The 24,262-nt window shown below is 39.9% G+C and overlaps 1 protein-coding gene across 1 annotated transcript in view; it reads left to right on the top strand.

Annotated features, from left to right (window-relative positions):
- eif2b3 (eukaryotic translation initiation factor 2B, subunit 3 gamma) overlaps positions 1-16,987 on the top strand; it is a 33,434-nt gene extending 16,447 nt beyond the window's left edge. Inside the window, exons 6-12 of the mRNA XM_030752120.1 lie at positions 3,121-3,210; positions 7,003-7,139; positions 7,786-7,976; positions 9,239-9,301; positions 9,473-9,621; positions 12,912-13,015; positions 16,851-16,987. Coding sequence (XP_030607980.1) covers positions 3,121-3,210; positions 7,003-7,139; positions 7,786-7,976; positions 9,239-9,301; positions 9,473-9,621; positions 12,912-13,015; positions 16,851-16,903 — 787 coding nt within the window. The 3' untranslated portion in view covers positions 16,904-16,987. The remainder of the gene's footprint in view (positions 1-3,120; positions 3,211-7,002; positions 7,140-7,785; positions 7,977-9,238; positions 9,302-9,472; positions 9,622-12,911; positions 13,016-16,850) is intronic.
- Positions 16,988-24,262: the final 7,275 nt, after the last annotated feature.

Here is a 24,262-nt window from a genome sequence, read left to right as displayed (position 1 = left end):
TGCTGTTGTTAGGAAAGGCCAGTTGGTTACTAATGTTTGGGTAATGTATGGGCTGTTACAATGGTGGACACTCATTAAACATGGATATTTGAAAGTCAGCATGTGTGCAAGCAATCCATGTGCTCAGACTGCTCTAAAAACTGTTTCCAACAGTTTTTCTGCTCTTGGTTCTGTGTGGGGTCAAAAAGAGGGGATATCCTTAATATGGTAACCCCCCACATGTGGTCCTCAAATGTTCTGTTTGCCAGGTGCAGTTAATCAGAAGAAAGCTGACTTACAGGAAGAGGAGCTAAACAGACAGTAGATGAACTGAGGGGTTGCACCAAGGCCCAGTATGAGATAAATAAGGACTTGTTTTATATTGGTGATCATGCAAAGCTGCTATAATAGATTCCCAGAATAAAACATATGGTCCTGAAAATGAGGGTAATGAGGTCCCCTTTAAAAAGAAAAGTAAATATTTCTTTGTTTTATACTGCAGTAGTCTTAATACTGTGATACTTACCTACTGCTGTTTTTTTATGGGTACTAACATATTTTTATTATGATTCAGGGCACCTGTTCTTAACACACACACACACACACATACACACACCCACACCATCATTCAGAACCCCGTTATCCAAGGCTCATGCCCGTCTGCAGGTGCCAAACAGTGACATCACATGCTGGGTGTTCTGATGAGTTTTACTTTATGTATGTGATAGCTACACAGAGGCTTACACCTGGGGTATCCATAGAGCATGACTGTGCGTGCGTGTGTGTGTGTGTGAGAGAGTGAGTGAACATGTGTTTTTATGCTTTTTAATAAAATAATTCAACACAGACAGACACACACACTGAGTTTGATTTACAGCTTTTACCATCTGGTTGTAAAGTGTGTGTGACCAAGTAATCCTCCTGAGTCACTCCCGTTGTACTGTAAGCCTGTTGTTTGAGGCGGGAGGAGAAATCTTGAGATCTTTCTGATGACCTCCGTGTGGGTCAACACAGATAGTTTTCCCATCATTTCTTTTATCACTTTTTTAAACTGTTGGCAGTTTAAATTATTAGTTGTAGGTATAAGGATAGGAAAAAAAATCGATGAGTTTAACTTTTGGTCCAAAAACAAACTTAATTTTTGTATTTACACTCCTGTTTATGTCACTAGATTTCATACTGTGTATACCAGTACTATTGGTGCTATAGTTTCCAGTATTCATACTACTGGTATGTACACTACATATAGGTCATATATGTACATATGTTCTCGATGGCCCAACACATTAAACACATTCAGTCATGTGAAAAAGAAGGGGTTCACAGAAGTACACCCCTACTCCTTCCATAGGAATTAAGAACATAGCAGCCAGGTGATGCTACTCAAATGCTCTTGATTAAATGATCACTACCAAGTGTGAGCACTTGAAGTTCTGTCAGTTTGCTGGTCTGGAGCATTCAGGTGTGGGTTAACTTAATGCAAAAGTCTTCCCAGGACTAGATGTTCCAGTAAATTCATCACAGGGTCAGATCATGCAGAGCTCACAGAAATGGGAAAAAACAAAACAAAACCCAGAGCTACATCTCAGGCTTTCCAGGCCTCAGTTAGCATGTTAAATGTTAAAGTTCATCACAGTAAAAATAGGAAACTGAACAGAACAAGTATGGCTTGTTTGGAAGGGTTGCCAAGAGAAAGCCTCTTCTCTCTAAACAGAACATAGGAGCACGTTGCAAAGTTGCATCTGAACAAATTACTTCTGGAACAATGTCCTTTCGACCAAAGTATTCTAGAGTCAAATGTGAGGCGATCTGTCCGACAGCTAAAGCTGGGCTGAAATTGGGTCATGCGACAGGACAATGATCGCAAGCACAGCAGCAATTCTACAACAGAATGTCTGAAAAAGAAAGGAATCAAGGTTTTGCAGTGACCCAGTCAAAGTCCAGTCAGCTTGATTGAAATGCTGTGGTGGGACTTTAGGAGAGCCTTGCATAAACAAATGCTTTCAAACCTCAATGAACTGATACAACATTGTTCAAGTTATTGCTCCTAAAAGTTGGTCTACAGTCTACTGAATCATGAGGGGTTTTTCACACAACTGCATCAATCCTGTGAAAACTCTTTTTCACATGACTGTACAACTTCTATACTGTAATTTCAGATGACTTGTATATTTGTATACATTACATCCTTTATAAGAAAACAGATTTGAATAAAACTGTCTCATGTCAAAGGAATGGCTTCCTTGCTCCCACGAATACCTTTGTCACGCTCATGACAAATTGTAATTATCATTCCTGTTCCTTTTAGTGTGGAATAATGAATCAAAATTGAACACCTTTGTGAACAGTGGATGTGGCTGTTTTTTGTTATTTGGTCAAAGTTATTGTGTGATAATGAGACAGACTGTGACCTGTTTGTACAACCTTAAAAATCTAAATCACTGCAGCATGCTGTGAAAGATGGTAAGCAGTAATGAAAGGTGGATGTGATTGTTAATAAATGGGCTAAAAGTGGTATGGCCCTTTTAAGGAGGAATGCACCCCATAGTTTTTATGATGTCGTGGTTGAAAGGGCAGAGGAAGAGAAGGTAAGTAGTCAGAGAGGACGTAGGGGTGTTGATAGATTTGTTTATTGAAACCTGAGGGATAACATTGTTTTCTTTGGTTGTCGCTTCATAAATGTCACGTTCAGACTCTGGGCACTGTCTCCCCTAATGTGAAAAATTGTGTGTATGAGTGAATGCATGACGGCTGCCCGAGGGGCGACATCTATGGTAGCTGACAGAGGGCAACAGGCAATATATCTGATTTTTTCTTTTTTTTTTTTTTCTTCCATCAAGTGTTAAAAGTCCTGCGTGCAAAGGGAAGGCAGATTAAAAGTGGTTTCAGCAAATGAGAAGTAAACATTAAAGATAAAACCAGCAGGTGATGAAGAAAATCAAAGCGAACTCCCCCAGAGGTAGCACCCAATTAAGGTGGTAAAAGCAGTGCAGGTGTTCAGTGTGTATTCTAATGTATTTGTTTCTGTGCATCACACTTTTCCATTGTGTGAGAACAGTGGAATTTAATGGTTTGTTTTTGCAAACTGAGGTAACTTCATGAACTTTGATTTTTGTCTCTGTTTCTTGCTTTTATCCACAGACATCCCAGAATGCACATCAAAACAGGCTTGGTGGATGCTCACCTTTACTGTCTGAAAAAAGCTGTTGTGGACTTCCTCACAGAAAACAAGTGAGTTTTTATGTATTATTATTCATTTTATTTTACCTGAAGTCCTATTGAGATAAGAATCTCTTTTACAAGAGACACCTCAACTCTCAACTCAACTTTATTTATAGAGCACTTTAAATCATTGCCATTGGCCAAAGTGCTGTATGCAAGTAAAAACAACAGGCTTAAAATACATATAGAAACAAAACAAAAAACAAGACATCACATTAAAAAAAACAGTGGTTAGAGCAACAAAACAATGGGAGCCCAAAATAAAATAAAATAAGACCATAGTTAAAACAGTAAGAGCCAACATCTCAGACTGAGTTAAAAGCCAAAGAGAATAAATGTGTTTTAGTCAGCCTGCCTGAATTGCAAAGGGAGATCATTCCAGTTTTGCAGCAGCGACTGAAAAAGTGTACATGTGGCACACCTGACTAAGATTACAGCCATACAAATTCACAAAATGCAGGCAGTTCCTGGAAGATGAAGGAACTGATACCACTGATTGGCCCGCATGCTTGCCTGACCTAAATTCAATAGAACATCTCTGGGACATTGTGTTTTGGTCCCTTCAGTGCTGCCAGGTTGCACCTCAGACTGTCCAGGAGCTCAGTGATGCCCTGGTTCAGATCCGGGAGGAGATCCTCCAGGATCATTAGGAGCATATTTTCAGACATGTGGGGGCCATACAGACTGCTGAGTACCATTCTGAGATGCTGCAATGACATTTCCGCAAAATACACTACCCTGCAGTATAATTTTTTTCACTTTGATTTTTGGCGTATCTTTGAATTCAGCCTTCTGTAGGTTGATAATTTTCATTTCTATCAAACAATGTGGCATCCTTTCATTCCTAACACATTATCCAGTCCATATCAGTATAGCTATCCAGCATGATGTTTTTTCCTCATTGAGATCTGATGTGTTTTCAAAGTGTTTCTTTAATTTTTTGAGCGATGTACAAATATCCACAACAAGAAACTCGTGAACTCTCAAGAAAAACAAGTGCACCTTATACCACATTCTTTATAGTGCTTTGAAACTAAATGATCACAATGGCTGTTTAAGTTTAGGTGTCTCTACAAAGTATGTAATAAAGTATGTTCATAGTGTGCAGTAAAAAAAAAAAAATGTCTTTTCCTCTGACCTTTCTCACTTATTTCTGATAGTTAACAAATTATCTGAAGCATTCACCATGTGTATGTTTTTTGTATTTCACATTTTTAAAATAATTTGGAAGTTTTCCCATTTATAGCTACTCTGGGAGGGGTATTAACAGGCTTAATTGTAGACCCAAAGTACATGCATACACCCCACAGTCAAACTGACATGAACTTTACCTCACTGTTTAATTTATAAGTGTTAAGCATGGTTACATGGTGTGTTAGGCTTTGAAAGGTTCGGTTAGCATGGTATTCTAGTGAGGTGTTAATTTGTTTTACTATGTGCCACTGAGGCAGGCTGTTAGTCCTTTAGCCTCTGAAGTGAAGCAGTGTGATGGAGAGCTTGCTATAGCAGGAGGAGTCTGTATAGGAGTCTGTGTTTCTGTGTTGCATCTGAAAAATGAAAGGCTTTATGTGATAGATGCAGGAATTTAATCTTTTGCAATGATGATTGCAATAATTCTCAGTATTTTGGTTTACCCCTACAACAGTGTAAAATTTCACTGTTTTAAGGTTCTCAAGCTGTTTTCACTGTTGAACAGTGCTTAGAGAAGCAGGTCAGGATGTATCAGCAGGTGCTCTTTTTAACCTGAAGCAGACAACAGGAAGCGGTCCGCTTCAGACATTCTCGCTTTTGGAAAACTCAGTAGATGCTCGTTGTGAATTCCTTTATGTACTTCCGTCCTATTCTCACATGGGCCCAATCAGGCATTCCATTGGTTTGGTAGTAGGGAACTAGCAGTTAACAGTCTTAAGTGCACCATTTGCATTCTTACATATACTCCTATTATAATTAACAAATTATGCATTGCTGAAGCGATTATCATGATTATTTTGATCAATATTGATTAGCAACAAAAATGTTTAAATTAAAAATATATAATATATTATAAAATCTAAATATAACACTGCTTTCACATCCATGTAGTGCGATATTCCTGCTAATGTCTAAATCTTTGCATCAAAATAAAGTTAGTCCTCCTTATTCACTTAAATTCAGTGCATTTCTTATTAGAAAAATAAAACATAAGATTCAAATATAAATAATGCTAAATTGAATGAGCAGGAGACTGTTTTCACTGTATTTATATTGGGCTGCGTTCTTGTTAATTGCAAGGTGTTTATTCACCTGACCTAAGTGCATACAACGCAGGTGCTGTCACTTTGGAAAAGTAATTGTGTGAGGGTGTGACATCTTTTCTCCATTAAGTTGATGCTTTTCTTGACGCTTTTGTTACTCACCATGTTTAGTGGACAGTTTTGGTCAAATGAAATGTGATTGCATTGGTGATTCAGTGCATCTCAGTGGGCTCGTTGGATACGCCAGCGTGTTGCGCAGCCTTGCTTTGGTGGACGTGACTGCGTTGTTTTCTTTCATTGTTTTTTTTCTTTTTGTTTTCAGGCAGTTGATTAAGTTGTGTTACTTTGCAGCACAGACACAACTGTAAGGTGACCTTTGCATATGATTTCTTCTTGGTTAACATCACTTGCCCTAAATCCAAAGTATTTCCAAACAACAGAGGATGATCCACTTCGAAGGACCAGCTCATCAATTTTTTTTGGTTGTTGTATGTTTGTCTCTTAATGCACTGTTACTCATCCTGACTACATCCAGGAAACTTCATGCTGTGCAGTGTAGGGAACAGCTGTGCTTGTCACATGCAGGCGCGTGGTCAAGAACTGATTTAGGGAGTGCTTGATTTGCTTTTGCTTTGTGTTCTATTGGAGGAGCATGCCGTTTAAATATTGCTTGATAATTTTCATTTAATTGTGGGAAGCAAAAATCATGATCAAGATTAAAATTTTGTGGCCAACTTCCTAAAAATAGGTGGTGTCCTATGAGTCCTTTGTGATGTGTGTATTTCTTCAAATAATTTAATGAAAAAGTAGATACCAGGCTAAAAATCAGATTGTGGAAATCATTTATTACCCATTGTTAAAGTTCAACAACTTTAAATGGAGTACATCCACACCAAACTAGTTTTATTCCACTCAATAAATCCAAAGCCAAGCCAACAAACACAAATCCCCTTTACTAATCCTGTGAATATTTTTGGTTAAAGCACTTGAAAGTAGTAATTTGCCATAGAGATGTAGATGTAAATCTTACATCATTGCATCACCAACACACCCTCTACCACCACCATATATATCATCTCTCTTGTTAGATGACTCATTTCTTTCTTCAGCTCTTTTCTTGGACTCCTTTCACTGCTCCTCTTTGCCTCTCTTCCTTTCTCCTCTATGTTCTTTCTCTGTCTCTTGCTCAAGGAGAGAAATAGACAGAGTAACTGTTGTTTTTCTCCTGTCATTCAGATGGAAATTCTAATCTCCCTTTAAAAGAAAGTAAGAGAGGGCAAGTGGAGGGGGGTAGAGAGGAACGCAGTGCAGTGCAGAGAGGAGGAAAAAGAAATTAAGATGAGGATATCTCAGAAAAAGACGTGGAAGAATAGCTCACTGTTACTACTTTTTTAAAATGTATTTATTTTTGGAACATCATCAGACTTTAGACTGTGCTTATTTTTATTGCTTGATTTTTAATAGATGTGTTTATAGGGACAATAGTTATATATCATTCACTGTTTTTTAATGTTATGTTTGCATATCATGAGCTAGTGTGTTTCTCACTTGTGTTTTTGTATCCTAGGTCTATCTCATCAATCCGTGGAGAGCTGGTGCCATATTTGGTGCGTAAGCAGTTCTGCAAATCAGCTAATAGCCAGAAACTGAAAGACGACACAGAGGATCAGACTCAGGAAAAAAACGACGGGCCTGCAAACCACGGTTATTGTTTGCATTCAGATAGAATATCTCCATGCATCAAAATTAGAGGAATAAAAACATAAAGCCCTTGAGCATTATAACCCCTTTTAAAATACACAATATTGCCAAAAGTATTCACTCACCCATCCAAATCATTGAATTTAGGTGTTAGGTGACATGGATGAGCGAGTTTGGTGTGGAAGAACTTGACTGGCCTGCACAGAGTCCTGACCTCAACCCAACAGAACACCTTTGGGATGAATTAGAGCAGATAATGTGAGCCAGGCCTTCTCGTCCAACATCAGTCTTTGACATCACAAATGCGCTTCTGGAATTATGGTCAAAAATTCCCAGAAACACACTAAACCTTGTGGAAAGCCTTCCCAAAAGAGTTGAAGCTGTTGTAGCTGCAAATTGTGGGCCGACATCATATTAAACCCTATGGATTACGAATGGGATGTCACTTGTGTGTGAAGGCAGACGAGCGAAAACTTTTGGCAATATAGTTTACTTTATTTCTTGCTTCTAAACATTCATCAGAGAGAACATCTAGGTTAAGCTAACTGCACCTCACAAGCATCTGACAAAAATGGGCAACAATGCCCACATTTCATTTCAGCTTCTAACAGCCTTTTATTCCTGCTTCTCTTCCTCTTTTCTTGTCCAGAGCTCCTCATTTCATCACGGGATGAGCCTCTCCTCCAGCTGGCGCAGGAGCGTTCCTGTTGGAATGACCACCACGGTGACATGAGCGAGGCCTACCATGGAGGAAAGCTGCGCTGCTATGTTCACATTATGGACCAGGGCCTGTGCTGCCGGGTTAATACTCTAGCTGCTTACATAGAGGCGAACCGACTGGTGAGTCAAACATTAGCCTGTTTTAATTATGATAATTTTAATGTTTATGGTATGTAACCTAATGCCTGTGGGAAATTGTGGCTAAAAGCCCAGCTGGTAGCTGGGTGCCAACATCTTGAAGTCATCTTGAAGCTTCAGGTGGAGCTTTTCCAGTCACCAACTAGGTGTTCAAAAAGTGGATCTGATGAGTGAGAATGGATCTGATATGGATGCAGTTTGCCATGTTCCATTTACCTTGAAAGTCGGATGTAGGAGCTGAGAGTGAGGCCAGTTCTGAGTTGACTGCATTCCAGTAGTAGTACTTGGGAAAGCAAGCAAAACAGGATTTGTTTTACTCTTTAGCCAGGTAGAGCCATTCGTGCATTGCAAGCGCTACAACATAATGCCTCCTCTTTTGTCCTGAAAAACACCCATGCAGTACATTCACAGATAGAGCACAGGCAGTGCTCTGTGCTTATTTAGCAAGTCACAAATACACAACAGTGGTGGTACAGATTACAAGTTTTACAGTTTTACTGTTTACATGCATTGTGTGCCCATCCTCCCACTGTCTCGAGGAAGTTCTGGCCTGCTATAAAAGCTCATCCAGATGGACTGCTTAGTCTCTCTTTCTTCCATTCCACCAGTCATCAATCCTCCTCAATTATTCTTTTTTGTGTGTGTTTGCGTCTTGGTTAGCGTATATTTAATAAATTACCTTTTATTTACGTAAACCTCTTGGGTGGGCTTCCTGCTTGTCCCCTACTTTGAGCTAGTTCATGACAACTGCCACCATCTTGAATTGTGGGGTCAGGGTTGTGGGCCTTTTCTGACTTGAAAATCTGATTTGAGGGTGGATTTCAGTTGTAAATTTTGACTCAGAAGTCAAGATTTCTGATTTCCCACTTCAAATGGAACAGTCGCATTGTATCACTAACCATATCCTGCTTAACGTGACTGTATATGTGGCCAAATTTTTACAAAGTTAGCATAATTGCATATTTAATAACACTTGAAACTAGTGATTGAGAATATAAACTGATTAGCAATACGTTTACTCAAGACATAAATTTAGGAAGGAGTAGGGTCCTTTTACCACAGACTTCAGCTAGCCCACAGCTGCCACCCCCTGATGGTGATAAGAAAGAATACACCTTTAAGCCACTTTAGCAATGTCTTTACTTTTCAGACCTGGAAGCTACATCCATCTATTTACAGTCTCTTTTCAAACCCATCACTAGTTACTTAATCAATCTTTCACTCCCCTGTTTTCTCACTATTAGGCTCCAAAGCTATTTGAAGAGCCACCAGTCCACCCATCTGCTGTCATTTCTGAGAAATGTCTGGTAAGTATAGACTACAATTATCTAGCTTTACTCTCTTGTTTTGCACTTTTTCTGATAGTCTTTATTTCATTGCACCCCCCCCCCCCCCCCCCCCCCCCCCCCCCCTCCAAATGTCTAAATGACACTTTTGCATCTGTGGATAAACTGTTGCTGTTTGTGGTCTGCCTTCAGATGGGATCAGACAGTATCATCGGAGCTCAGTGCCAAATTGCAGACAAGACTTCCATAAAAAGGTCTACAATTGGAAATTCCACCACTGTAAAAGAGAAGGTCAAAGTCACCAACTCCATCGTCATGCATAGTGTTACCATCGAGGAGGGGTGAGAACACACACACAGTTGTACACAGACATGCACATGCTTGCTGAGGTTATGTACTTTGAAGTGCTTTCATGAACACATTAATTTAACCTGGGAAAAAAAAGAATTTCACCTTAAAGGCATGTTTATAGATTAAAGTTTTAATTATCTGGCTTTTTTAAAGTGTGAAGTTAGTACTTGTATGCGGTAGGTGACAAAGCAGCACACATTTCAAGACAGAAATAGGAAAAAACACTTATCCTCCTGTTCAGCTTTCAGCTGTTTATATTACTTACTTGACTTGAATTGATGGAGCATTTATGCCTCTCAGCTATTCAAAAAAAAAAAACAAAAAACACTAAACTTTGCCTTTTATAAAAGCATAGATATGGCTCCTTCATTCAGTGCAAATCTTTGCACTGATTTTTCTAAGTGTGTGTGTGTGTGTGTGTGTGTGTGTGTGTGTGTGTGTGTGTGTGTGTGTGCACGCTTGCGTGCATGCTTGGGTGCGTGCGTGCGTGCATGCATGCATGCATGCATGTGTAAGGCAGATGCTTGTGTATGTGTGTATCCAGTGATAGGAGGTGTAACAGATTTTTGTTTTCTGTGCTCTGTGGGATCACTGAGTTAACAATGCAACTATTGGTGTGCAACCAGCCAGAGACCAGTTCCAAGAGCTGCTAAAGTGAAACACAACATCCATGCATTTTATTTAAGCACTAATTCACTTGGTTATATCCAGTCCCCCACTAGAAGTAGAATTTCTGGAATACCACAGGGGTTTGGATGGTGTGTTCTCTAATAGTCTCTCTCTTATTAATAAAGTCATGTGTTGGCTTTACCCTTTAATGATTAGTTTCCCTCCAGTTTACCATCTTTTGTTTTAAAAAGGTTCCAGCATTGGTTTTTGATGAGTGACTCACCAGGAGGTTAGTGAGGGCAAAGAGGATATTAAACATTGTGGTTACTTCACGCGTACGCTTTCCTGCTTGCATGTAGTATTGTGTTGCAGAATGTGTAGTTTTATTTTAATGATCTTTTTCTTTCACTTCGCATCAGTTATAACAGCAAAACAGCAAACCACCAAACTGCCAAGTAATGTGCTGCAAATTGCATCATTTCAGCTTTAGGAACTCCAACTTGGTTAAAGAAAAAGAGAAGCTCAATGCAGAACACATCAGATGTTTTAACTGAGATTTGAGCTCAGTCTGAGTAAGGATGCAGTAAGGTCTCTGTCCTGCAAGTCCAATTTCAGCTGTAGCCTGTTGTTGGGGGGGGGGGGGGGGGGGGGGGGCTGACTGCTTTGTACAGAGGGCAACAGTAACTACTGTAGAATTAGCATGCAGATTGATCTGTTCGGTGTCTTAGCCAGAAATATTGGTTTAAAGAGCCTCATCTTGGCTTCAACTCTAGATTTTAATGCTCTCATTCACAGGCTCCTTTTCTTTTTATCTCAGTTTCTTACTCCTCCCTCTCTTTTCTTTACATCAAGGCCTCAACACCATCTCCCTCTCTTTCTGTCTCTCACCATCTCTTCTTAAGCCTTTCAGGGACCCCAGCCAGTAAGCATGGGGACCCTCATCATGCCCATGTAGGTGCATGCACAAAGGCATGAAAGAATTATAGAGACAGGAGAAGGGAAGAAAGAAGCGAGGGGAAAGCAGGCTAACACGCAAGAAAGAAATTGCAATTCTTTCTTTTCTTTCTTTGAGGACATAAGAAGGAAGGAGAAAGAAGGAAAGAAAGAGCCAGTATGAGGGGATTAGCAGACCCCAGCCATGTCGCAGAAACCCCTCGCGTTTCTGGTTTCTTTGTTTGGTGCTGACCAGAGCTTGTTGACAAAGCGCTGCATGTTTGGGAAGGGGGATAGTTGGGGTCAACTTTATAAGGGGGGGGGTGGTGTGTGTGTGTGTGTGTGTGTGTGTGTGTGTGTGTGTGTGTGTGTGTGTGTGTGTGTGTGTGTGTGCGTGTGTGTGTGCAAGAGAGAGATGGAGGAGGAGGATGAGGATGGGGATGGGGGGGTCATGGTAAGGAGGAGCCCTGGTGTTAGTAATTAGTGGTGTTTTAGCTCCGAAGCTTCTTTGGTGGTCTCTCTCTCCCTCTCTCTCTAATGTTACAAAACTCTGAATCTTGTAATCTCCCGTCACCAACTACCACCACCACCTTCTAGATAGTCTCTCTCACACACCCACACACACATATACACACACTTTTCTCTGTCTCCCTCCAGGCCTAACCACCTGAATAGAATGGGCCAATACAAACCTGTCTGTGTGTGAGGTGCACGGGGCCAAGTGTGTGTGCGTCACTGCCTGGGCAAGACCTACATGTGTTCTCCACTGGGCTTCCCGAGCTACTGAAACACACGCACATTTTTTTACCCCACACACATTCGCACATACACACCCTTCATGGTTAGTCGACACAAGACACACAGGACTGTCTGTGTCTCTCTCCAAGAATTTTATGGTGATGGTTTGGCTGAATGTGAGCATGCACAGTGGGTTGGCACTGCCAGCTCAGGTGGGACTCCAGCACAGGGCCAACAACATACACACACGCGCGCGCGCACGCGCACGCATGCACACACACACACACACACACACACACACACACACACACGTGCATACAGCATGGGCTGTTGTCGTAACTTAATAGATATGCTAATGTCATGTCATTAAGTTCATTTGATTGGATAGTTTTGAGTTTTCAGAGCAGGTGTGAGGTGGGAACACAGTCCGAATGTCTGTGTAACCTCAGGTGTGGCCCTCAGTCCCTGACTGTGCAAGTAAAGAAGCTTAGCACCCAGCTGGAAAGCTGCACCTTTCCTATGCAGCTCCCAGTGCTGTATGAATGTCCTTTGCTGTGTGTACCCGCCTGTGTGTATTTACATAAGGGCCCAGAGAGCAAACAACTGAGTTGAAAAATAATGTTTTAGCACTAATGATCTACTGATTCACCCCTTATGCAGGTGCTTGGTAATACAAGACTTATGACTCTTTTAAAAGGATTTTCTTGGGTGACTGTAGTTCATGCATCTTAATATTTTCAGGATTGTGTGGAAAAGGAGGGATTGGTCTTTATTAATTATGAAATAGAACTGTTTACAATGGGGGAGTTTAAGTCCATTTTATAAGATACAGAAAACAATTCTCTTTCTTTTGTTGTTGCTCTTGTAATGATTTTAATGTTTGTGTTAGCACTCAATGCACAGAGCCACCCACCACCACTGTGGAGACATAGTGGCCAGCACACAAATTAATTTATAGATATAAAATTCAATTCATGCAGTTTGTGTGTATTATTTTCAGATGTAATATCCAGGGCAGCGTGATCTGCAGTAATGCTGTTATTGGCAGAGGAGCAGACCTCAAATACTGCTTGGTGGGAAATGGACAGCGCATCGAACCAGAAGGTAAAAATCACCTACATAAATACACACGTGTAAAAGAAATGGCCTATCAATATTTGGCACCTAGTGTCATTTTATTCTGTCCATTCTTGTCATCAGCACACTGATGTCTTGCTGTTTGATTTTAATCATATGAAACAGTCTTCCTCGGCAGATAGTTTGCCTGGTTGGGTTTGTAGACATTAGAATTTCTGGTTTTATAAACACTTATATTGCTTTATTTATTTATTTGACCAGTTGGCAAACTCACCACAAGTTGAGTTTACTAGCTGCTCTGGTGCCCACACTGTAGTCAATTCCTGTTTCCTCTGTCAGTCTGTACATTTTTTACTTTTAAGTATTTTAAATGGCACAGTAAAACAGAAGCATGCTTGCAATCCCCAAATTAAATACACTATGTGATAAAATACAGCTTTAATAAAGCAGCGACCTGAGCAATGGGCTATAAAAACAGAGTATACAAAATAACAGAGACATCTTGCACTCTCACGGTTGCCAATACAAAAAAATAACTAACAGGTTGTAATGTCCAGGTTTTGTTGATGCTGTTATTTGTACTTCTCCCTGGCAGACTCGGATAAGGAGTTAATGTATGTGTGTGGTATCCGTTTATAAGTGCCAAGTGTTTGAGCCAACTAGGAAAGTTTCTTCATTCTGAAGTCTGATTTGTCAGATTTTTTTTTTTTTTTTTTTTATTTCCTTAATCCTCTTGTCCCCAAAGCTAGCTGTGCGTGTGTGTATGTATGTGTGTGTCACATTGATGGAGAGGTTAGAGAGCAGGGCCAGAACAGGACCACCCGGAATTCAACAGCCTCCAGCCACATCCACACGCACTCACACACACATATAGAGAAAGAGAGAGCAAGCTCAGCTACCAGACTGAGCAGCCTAATTGAGTGAACAACAGGGTGTTCTAAGAAACAACAGTGTGAGGTTGAGCTAAACTCGTCTAAAACTGTTGGAAACAGCTGAGGCCTTTTGGAGCATCCAGTGAGCAATTGCTGCAGGAAGTCTGATCTTGCTATTGGACAGTTCCTGACATTATGTTACTGAACACTGGAAACTTGGACCTGTGTTTGCATGCAGTGTAAAGCCAAAATAACAACAAAGATTCAGCCTCTGAGTGTAAATTGTCACCTTTTTAATTTTAAAACGCATCCATTGTCAAATCAGAATCTGAAGTCAGATTCATCAGACAACCCAAAGGGAGCAGTTTATCTTAGAAGAATGCAGAAAATTCCATAAAAAAGAAGAAAGATCAGCTACAGCAGAAGGAAATGAATCTTATTCAGTGACTGAAGTTGCGACATGCTATAAAGGTCCTTTGTTCACTGAGATGTTTATTGTTATAATATATTTATATTTTGGCATGCATGCGCTGGATTTCAAAATCAATTAGCGCGATAAGAATTAAAGGCAGCCCTAAACACGGACTAGTGTCACCCAGGTTTTTGGTTGATATATATGTTTGATTATTTCACTCTACTTCAAAAGATTAACACAACAATAGGTTCAGTTTAACATTGGCTGGCAGAATCACTCAGGAGGTCTGGCTGTGTATGGAGAACAGGTCCGATCAGATTGTTCTGTGTAATACTCTGCAGTAAAGATAAGCCTTCTTTCCCTCCTGCATTATATTGTACGGCAGGAGAGCACAAGATTACCTCTCACCACCAAATTATCTGGCTGACAGTAGGCTGCTAAAGACATTACACACCCACTCTGCTGCTGAAGCTGTTAGCAGCTAAGGACCACCCTGACAGTCAGCCATACACATGTGCACACATGCATGCGCACACACAGTACGTGCATGCAGGTCCGTCGGGTGTCGATATTTTAAAGATAGATACCTCTCCTCTAGGCGCTCTGACAAACGCGTGTCATACATACACAGATAGACAATCTTATCTTTACACACCCTCCCAGCATCTCTTAATGATGCCATTAGTCTTCAGTGCATTATAATTGCATTAAATTGCATTGTTCTTATTTTTATTCAGTGAGTTACAAAACAGTTCAGTGTCTTTAAGAAAGCTCTTTCTTTTTGTTATTAAGTCACATTTATATATGTAATACATTTTATGATGTAGACATAGAATGGGCTGAAGGCAAAGATTATTTATGACCAAACATAAGATGGTATTGCTGTAATAAGGGAGGAAAAGGGAATAGTGACAGTAATACTTACTCTAACTCACAAGTTTTTTACCTTCATGTGTTGGCTCCTTGCATATGTGTCACAGGCCCAGCAGAAGAAATATGTAATTGCATATGGTCTTAATACATATACAAACTATAATAGTTCGTGACAAATTATCTGGCCCAGTGTGAGTAACCTTTTCCTCCCTTTCTGTCCAGTCACTCCCTCTTGTTCCCGCTCTCACTGTCCCATGCTTCACTTGTCCTCCCCTCTTCACAGCGGAGGATAAGCTCATTCTGAGCAACAGATTCCTTCACACTAAAACCTGTCTGTGTGGATGGAACATAACTCTCTGCCACCGTTTGCTTTGGATCCGTACCGGCACTCAGAGATGGAGGGAAAGAGGGATGCAGGGGAGGAGTCGTGGCTGCTCTCCTAATGTTAAACCAGCCTTGGGTCGAGAACAATTAAAACAAAAAACAAAGAGCCCATTAACTCCAATAAGGAGTTAATGGGCTAGCTGCCAGATAACCATTGTTTAATATGTAGTCCCAAAAATTATTGTGCAGAAATCAAATAATAGATTTTCTATTGCAGTAAATATTTTGTGCTGCTTCAGTTAATAAAGGTACACTAAATGGACAAATGTATTGGGCCACACCTCTTAATCTTTGAATTCAGGTGTTTTCAGTCCCACTGCTTCAGGTGTATAAAATCAAGCACCTAGCTTTTGTCTTTACAAACATTTCTTTATAAATGTAATTGGATCGTTCTAAAGAGCTCACTGAATTTGAGTGTGATACTGTAATTGGATGCCATTGTTGCAATGAGTCTGTTTGTGAAATTTCATCCCTCCTAGATACCCCAAAATCAGCTGAGGCCTTATCGCAAAGTGGAAAGCAATAAGGAATGACAGCAGCTCAGCCACGGAGTGTCAGACCAAGATAAAGAGGAGCATAGTGTGTAAAAGTCACCAATGCTCTGCTGACTGAAAAACTCCAGAGTTCAAACTTCCTCTGGCATTAACATCAGCAAAAAAAAACTGTGTGCCAGGAGCTTTGTGGCATGAATTTCTATGGTCGAGCAGCTCCTGTAGGCATAATGTGTATAAGCAAGTGTTTAAAAACTCATGATGAAGTGCATGAAAAGTCCAAGGTATAAATAAAGCTGAAAAGTGTTGAGGTAAACAGAGTTGTGTTTCCAATCAGTCTTTTTCAAAAAAATAAACACATTATGGTTATCACTGAAACCTAACAAGGATGATCCATAGTAGTTAAACATTTGCAATGCAATGTTTTGTTTTTTTCCAAAATAATTTTTAAAATGTGCTTAGACCAGTTTGCACAATAAAGTGTGAACCCATATTGAGTCTGTAGCTGCTCTGGCTTTGAGATCATAGGAAATGATTAATACTGTTTTAGCCATGAAAAACTTTGATTTTCACTCCATATGATATTACAGATGGAAGAATGAACTTTTGTTTCTTTAATGATAAAATGTGATGGTGAGGAATGAGCGCTGAAGCTGACTTTTGCTGGCTGCACCTTTCTGAATTGATGCAAAGGATTTTGGGAGGATTACTGCTTTCTTTTCCTTTAGAGGAAACTTGTGGGATTTTTCAGCCATGAAAATTACAAGAGTTGGACTTTCAAAGTTTGCAACTGACATAATCTCTTTTCTGATATCTCTTTTCTTCAGCCGAGCGGACTAACGAGATCATCGTTGGAACAGACCAACTCATGGAGATCTAGCTTTCATTACCCAGTCTGAGCGCAGCAAAACACAGCACCAGTTCCCCAGCTGACGGGCCAATCGGAAGCTAACACTGTTCTTGATTGGCTTTTTTTTTTTTTTTTTTTGTACATGATGTTCAAATAAACACAAGTCAACTTCAACCTGTGGATCAGTGTGTTGCTTTTTGCTGTTTGCTGTTTTTAAGAAATCAGCTATGTCTTTATTTTTACAGACATTTTGTGTGACGGTACCAGGTCAATTTTAGCAATCATGTCACCACACTAGTTATTATCAGATCATTACTGTCTCTTAATAGCAGCACTCAATTACTCAATTTACCCTGTTCCAGAGGGAGGAGCGCGCACTCATGCACGTTTGAATGTTCACGGGTGTTTACACATGCACACTGTGCAGCTGTGAAGACCAGAGAAGGGAGAGAAAAGGCAGTGGGAGGGGAAACCACAATGGCGTGGGGGTTAAGTTTATTTGTACACAAAAATGGTGTATGTGTAGGCCCCGGACCACCCAACATGATCCTGTATCAGTTAACACCGACACCCCACCCTCACACGCACGCGCATTCACGAACACAGCAGAAGAGGAAGCTGACTTGTGCCTGATGGTTTTCTTTTTTTTCCTTCTTTCCATTACTGCTCCTTTTGCTGTCACGAGATTTATTGCATTCCATCACTCGACTTTTTCTTAAATTACAGGTTTGAGGGTTCCTTAGTCACAAAGGAAGATGAGGACAGGGATGTTTTTTTGTGTACGTGTGTGTGAGATTTACTGTCCTCCATTTCTTATTGTGTATGTGGCCTCGCATGAGACATCTAGACTCTGTTGTGGCCTGATTATGTGATGTCCCCGTGTGTGTGTGTGTGTGTGTGTGTGAGACAGATTATCATGCTGTGTTTTACCCATTTCGTGTCCTTTCAATAGCCTTGTTACTCTATATCATCTACACAGTCAGATATGGACTAAAGTATGAATTGTAAAGTTAAAAATTGAAAGCGCAGATTCTTGAGCTTCATTGGATTATATTCATTATATGAGATTCTTATAGCTGACCACAAAGTTTTACCCTTAAACGGGTGCTTCAGTGATTAGTAAATTCAAGAGGTGGCTTGTGTGATGTGTTGAAAATCACCCTGATGGTTTTGACAGAAAATGGTCAAATGTAACACACCAAACACATCATACTTAATGCAGCTGATTTTTGAGAAAAGGAAACTGAGCTGCTCACAGCTGGAAAAATAAATAGTGAGACGATCTTGGAAAACCAAAACGTGAATCTTAAATCTGTAGAAAGACGTTTTGTTTCCTGTAAGTTTAATTAGCAGTGACAGGCACATATTATTGTACTTTATGTTTGGTATGTGGAGGATTATAGTCTCTCCCCATAGCTGTTAGTATTCACATTTGTAGAAGATTTGACTGGCATCCTAGTTAGTAACATGAGTACATAGGTTTATTTGGGATTGAAGAAAAAAAATCTAATTTTAACAACTTTAAAAAAAAAACATGAATTTAGTTTGGATCTACGGGGCAGGATGCAAATAAAGGAGTTATACTTTCATTTGACTCAGTTCCTCTATATATGTGTGTCAGGCTGAACACAAACTTTTTAAGAAACTGATTTATGTGGCCTTTTGGGATGCAACAGAATCGTTCCCACTGTCTTTACTGCAGAAACGAAGACTTAAGTCCACAGACTGCATTAGTTCACAGTTTCTTGCTTTTTTTTAATGACCTCATTTTACCTTTATACATGTTAATGTGAGCAACCTTTGACAAAAGTTTTAGACTTTGTTTTTATGCTTTTTAAAGTGTTAAATCTACCTTTTATTCTGAGTGTGAAAATGTCTTCTTTTTTTTTATCTTAGGAAGTATTGCAATTGCAAAAGTCACGAGAAGCCGGTCATTTTTGCAAATGTCGCTTACTTTGGAACGTATAGGCATTTCCTCACATGTCAAGGGTGACTAAATGCAGTGTTGAAAGACTACATTTGCTAACTTAAAAAAACATAAAAACAACAGTTAAGGTTCACTTTGTCTGGGTTCTTTGTCTTGGCCATGTTTACCCTTTGGGTAATTTTCCACTCTGACCTCTCTCCTCAACCACATGATGAGATCTGGCCGCCGGGTGTGTTTGAGTAAAGGTTTGTATATTTACACAAATACCTCGGAGTCCCCTCAGTACACCACCGCCATGGCTGAACCCGTCTTCTGGCGCATACAGTAGATTTGTTCGCTTGTATGTGTGTAACCATTATCAATCTCTCTCATTATCATGTGCATGCATGCGTCAAAGACTTTGCAGGCTGTGAAGATGATGATTGTGTTTTTCACAAAAATCATACATTTCAAATGACTCCAGTGTGTAAAAGAAAGTGATCTGTGATAGGCAACAGTTTCATAGATGATCATTGGTTGCTTATTCTTTTTTTCTTTTTTTTTTCGCAGTATGTTTGTTCACAAGATTTGTTTTAACAGTTGTGAAATTGACAGTGTCTTATATTTCTGTGACTCTGTGGTGTGAGTTTATGCCTGGTTGAGTGAGAAAACAGCAGCCTTTACTGTTTTGCGAAGGACTGCTTGAATTGTAAAGACATAAAAAGTTCTGTAGTTGGGCAGACTGGTTCTCATCAGAAATTTTGTGTCTTGGAAGGAGCTCAATGTTGGTTGGGTAAGACTCAAAGGGTTGTCAACATTTAATGCTTTTTGTCAAGATAAATGCATTATATGACACCTCTGGGCATGTTATACTGATGCTATCTCCTCCGTCACATGACTCCAAAACACAGATTCATATAATAAAAGGCAGCTGCTCAGTTGATTTGTAGTTTAAAAGGGACAGTTCGTCTAAACCTCAAAAGTTGGATTGTGTCATTTACCCCCGGGACTGTGAAGTTTTAGTTTTTCAACTTCCTACCCTGGCCACCGCCTGAATAAAATAGAAATATCAACCTTTGCTTATCAACCTTTGCTATATATAAATAATAAAAACTTTCTTTCTTTTTTTTTTTTTTTTTTAGTATTTCCCACATGTTTTTCAGGAACCAGTGTTCCTGTTATTCTTGATAGTCCGTATATGACTGATTTGCTTTTGTTGGAACTATACTGTCTACTGAAGATGTGGTGAAAACTATCCAAAATAAAGTCTGCTGATCATCCGGGGTAAGTCAGATAAATTTGGTGAAGAACTAGTTCACTTTTCTAAGTTTTGACTTATGAGGTGAGACAGTGACTAAGAATCACTATGTTAGAATTAGAAAGGGAAATACTCAGTTTGGCAGGACTAGCGGTGGCTCAGTCATCGCAAACTCAGCCTTTAATGGAGATACTTTAGATATTTTACATGCAATGTTTAAGTCTGCACACGTGCACATGAAAGTAAAATAAAAGAAAGCATGAAATAAAGAGCTGTAGTACAAGAAAGGTGGATTTGATGGACAGTGGAGACAAACGCGTGATACATGGACAGACAGATACACGGAGAGGTGGGGTGGAGTCTGTGCTCTGGGTGGCGGTGGGGGTGTCTGAGACTATGGGTGGCTTCGTGGCTTGAGGGCTGATCGTGGGTGAGCAAGAGACAGAGAGAGAGCAAGCAGGCCACCCAAGTGGCAGTCAGTCAGAAACCTGCGTGTGTTTGCTGCTGACCCCTACGCATTAGCACAACACTTCCTCAATTTGTCTTCTGTGTTCTCTGGCCACAAATGAATTTCCTCCCTCCCTCTTTTTTTTTTTTCCAGACATTATACCTTTTAAGATGTTACCACCCCACCAAACACACACACACACTCCAACACCACCACCCCATTTCTATCCTAAACCTCTGAATACATATGCACACAAACACCCCTTTTACAAGTATTACATACAACAGTTGCTTATGCTGCTTAGCCAACAAAGAGTGTGTGTGGTGATACACATTCAGTGTGTGGGGTAACAACCCTGGTGACATTCCTTGGACACACCCACACTAAGCTAGATATTGCTGTCTGTCCCATTGGAAAGCTAATTAATTAAACTTTGATTGGACGGTTGGCTGGGATCACATCTTTCTCAGTAAAATCAAAGGAAGAAGTCTTCAGATGTTTCTTTCCTTCTGATCTTATTAGAGTGTGTGTACACAGCTGGAACAGCAGAAAGCCCATTGGATCGGTTGTTCTGTGATATTTTCCATATTAAAATGATTTTATTCTATTCAGTTCTATTCAGGTATTTGTTATTAGCTTAAAAATGATGAGAAAGTGTTAAAAATTTTAGTGACATCTGGAGTGCGAGCCATCAGGGATTTGATCCTCATTTTCCTACTGAAGGAAGAAAAATATGTTTGATGAGAACAAGAGCTTGATGTTTCAAATTCTTTAGAGTGAAGCTTCAACACTTGTAAATCATACTAGTGTGGCACATTTGGGGGGGGGGGGACTATACCATTTTAGCCCCACTCGGTCTCATATACATACATACGCATGTTCACACTTGTGAGGTTCTGCGCTTTCTTGTAAAGCTACAGGTTTCCATTACCACCTGCTTGCTGCATCTGACAATATCTCTGTTACAACCGCACAAACAAAGACTTAAAGAAAAGTGTGTTTCACTGTCTCTCTCTAGGTTTTGTGTGTTTTCCCCCCAGAAAGGCAGCCATTCATTACGATGACAAAGGGGTATAGGAGTGCATTATCATAATTAATCTTGTGTGAGACTGTGGGTGGCAGCTTTGACTCTGCTCTGAGACTGACAGAGATGCTCAATAAAGAAAGTGTCTCTCTGCAGCCAGGCCAATTTTTAGCCTTTTCACTGATATCTGGGAAATGTGTGTGTGTGTGTGTGTGTGTATGTGTGTGTGTGATCACAGCCCTGCAAAGCTGGAAAAACTTCTTAAGTGGCTTCCCACCAATATCACTTTGTGAACTTCCCATCAATTGCGTGCGATGTTGTTTATAACTGAAACAATACAAATATTTTTTGTAATTTTGAAACTGATAGTGTTTTTTTATCTTTCTAACATATTTGTGTTGGTCATTGTGAATATAATCCGTATATTTAAATAAGGCGTGACTCAAAATGTGCTTCTGATCTTTTTTTATTTTTCCAGAGATTTTTATTTTTGTTATGTCTGAGTCTTTTTCTCTTTTTAGATCTAGATGGGATGCTCTGTTGCTTTATGCTTTGATTGGTTTTCATAGTGAAATATTGAAAAACATGCAGTGTAATGAATGGGTAGAAAATAATTTTTGATCATGTGGCCCTAATCGCTGGCTAGTTTTCTAAAGTTTTTTTTTTATTATTATTATTATTATTCCTTTTTTTTTGAGTTGCTACAGTGCATTCAGGCAATGAAAGTGTGGAAAAGTTACTTACATTATGCTACTTTCTCTAAACATGTACTGTAATCAGCCTGGTAATTACCATCTATCTAGAAACAGAAAATTTCACACCGTACAGTGTTACTATAGAAGACTTCTCTGTACATTCTCAGACATGATTTGTGTACACTTTCAATTATTCAATTATTCCAAATCCAATCAGTTACACCCCCCCCCAAAAAAAGTTCAGCAATTTTCTGAGCAACATGAATCCCTGCTCCTTCCTTGAAGGTTCATATTTAAACCAGTTTTTGTGTTATTTTTGTTATTTGCTTGTTTTGCTGGCTATAAGCAATGCGTCTGTTGGGTTTAAGTGTGTCTTCCGTGTGAAAACCCTCTTTGCTTTTATTTATTCCTTGTGAGAGAAAAGGTGGCGTGAGCAGTCTCATTGTCTGTCTTGAAAAATAAACACTCTGTGGGTCTGAACACCCAGTGTCTGCTGTTGTGAGACGGCTGAGTGCCAGAGCGGTTCTGTACTTCTGCCTATAGCATATACAGAACCCCGGACGGATAGCCAGCCATGCATGGATGAACGGCTAGATGGATGGAGTCTCTGGGGAGAGATGAAATGGAGGAATGAAGGGGGGGGCAGGACTGGGAGATGAAGAAAAAAAATCTGATTCTGAGAAGTGGAGATAAAGGCAGGAAAGATAGAACATGGGCGATGATAAAGAAAGAGGAAGTCATGAGAGGCACCATGTGGGACAAAGGACATGGAAAGGTGAAGGAAGGAGAGAGGGCTTGGCCGGTTTGTGTTTAGAAGCCGGGGAGGTGTGATGGCAGATATCTGCGCAGCGCATGGTCATCTCTGATGGTTTATTTATCCAAGGCCTCCAGACCAGGCCTCGGACCTCCCTGAGTTTGTTAGGCTTGAAGGGGCCCCCTACCACACAACCCAATTCCTCACATTCCACATTAGCTTCCATTTCCAGCTGCCTGTTTCCCTCTACCACTCAGCCCGACCCAACCCAATCCAAGTAAGCCATGCCCATTTCCACGAAACATTAAAACGGGCCTGCAAGCGCCACTCCTCAACGTGAGCAGGTTATAAGAGAAGACGGTTGCCTCTGATTGAACATCAGGATGAGGTAGTGTTTGTAATATGCAGATATATTAGTGAACATCTGCAAAAAGTGGCACAGGTGGTGAATAAGAACTGAACAACAATACCCTGTAAGTCCACATTTCACCTCCATAGGTAAACAATAAGTGATAGTAAATAGGTGTTGTTTTATTAGAAATAACAGTGACTCTTTACTGTCAAAACTACCTCTATAGCAGAAGTCATGTTGCTATTCATAAGCAAAGACATCATCTTGAAAGGTAATATCACACAATTTTGTCTAAATTCTTTGGTGTAGGAACATCACTTAAGTTCTAATTTATCTAGGTGTTATTTCGGGGTTTATTTTGAAAAGTATGTCACATTGCTGAAATTGTAAATCAACAATAGACAGAGAAGATAAAAAAAAAAACAGTTTGACAGATTTTTGAAATTCACAAAACCTTTACAATTCTCATCTGTGTGGTTATTGATCAACTAACCAGTAGTATTGGCCAAATCAATAACATATATTTACTCAATATAAAACGGTAAATTTTGCAACATATCATATTAGTTAGCTCATGCTGGATGCTGTGTAAAGATGCTAGTATAAAAAGTAAATAATTAAAACATGCTTTAACTCAGCTCAGTCTGTTCTTTATACCACTTTTATCAATGTGTCTGGTCATACTATGCTTTGTTCTTAAAACAAATACTGTTACTGCAGTTTTTAGTAATTTTATTGCACTATCCTGTTAACCATTTAAAACAGGTGTGTCAAACATAAGGCCCAGGGGCCAGAATCGGCCCTGCAGAGACTCCAGTCTGGCTCTCTGCACAGCTTTGGAAAATGTAAAGGGCATAAAATTTTGGACTTGTAAGTGAATTTTTCAAAGTTTTACAGCTTTGGCCAATGATACAGACCTTCCCCATGACCATTCATACCACACAGAAGTAAA

The sequence above is a fragment of the Archocentrus centrarchus genome, chromosome 17 (assembly GCF_007364275.1).
Source record: "Archocentrus centrarchus isolate MPI-CPG fArcCen1 chromosome 17, fArcCen1, whole genome shotgun sequence".
Lineage (NCBI taxonomy): Eukaryota > Metazoa > Chordata > Actinopteri > Cichliformes > Cichlidae > Archocentrus > Archocentrus centrarchus.
Note: the sequence above shows the minus strand (reverse complement) of the source record. Positions and strands in the feature narration are given on the sequence as shown.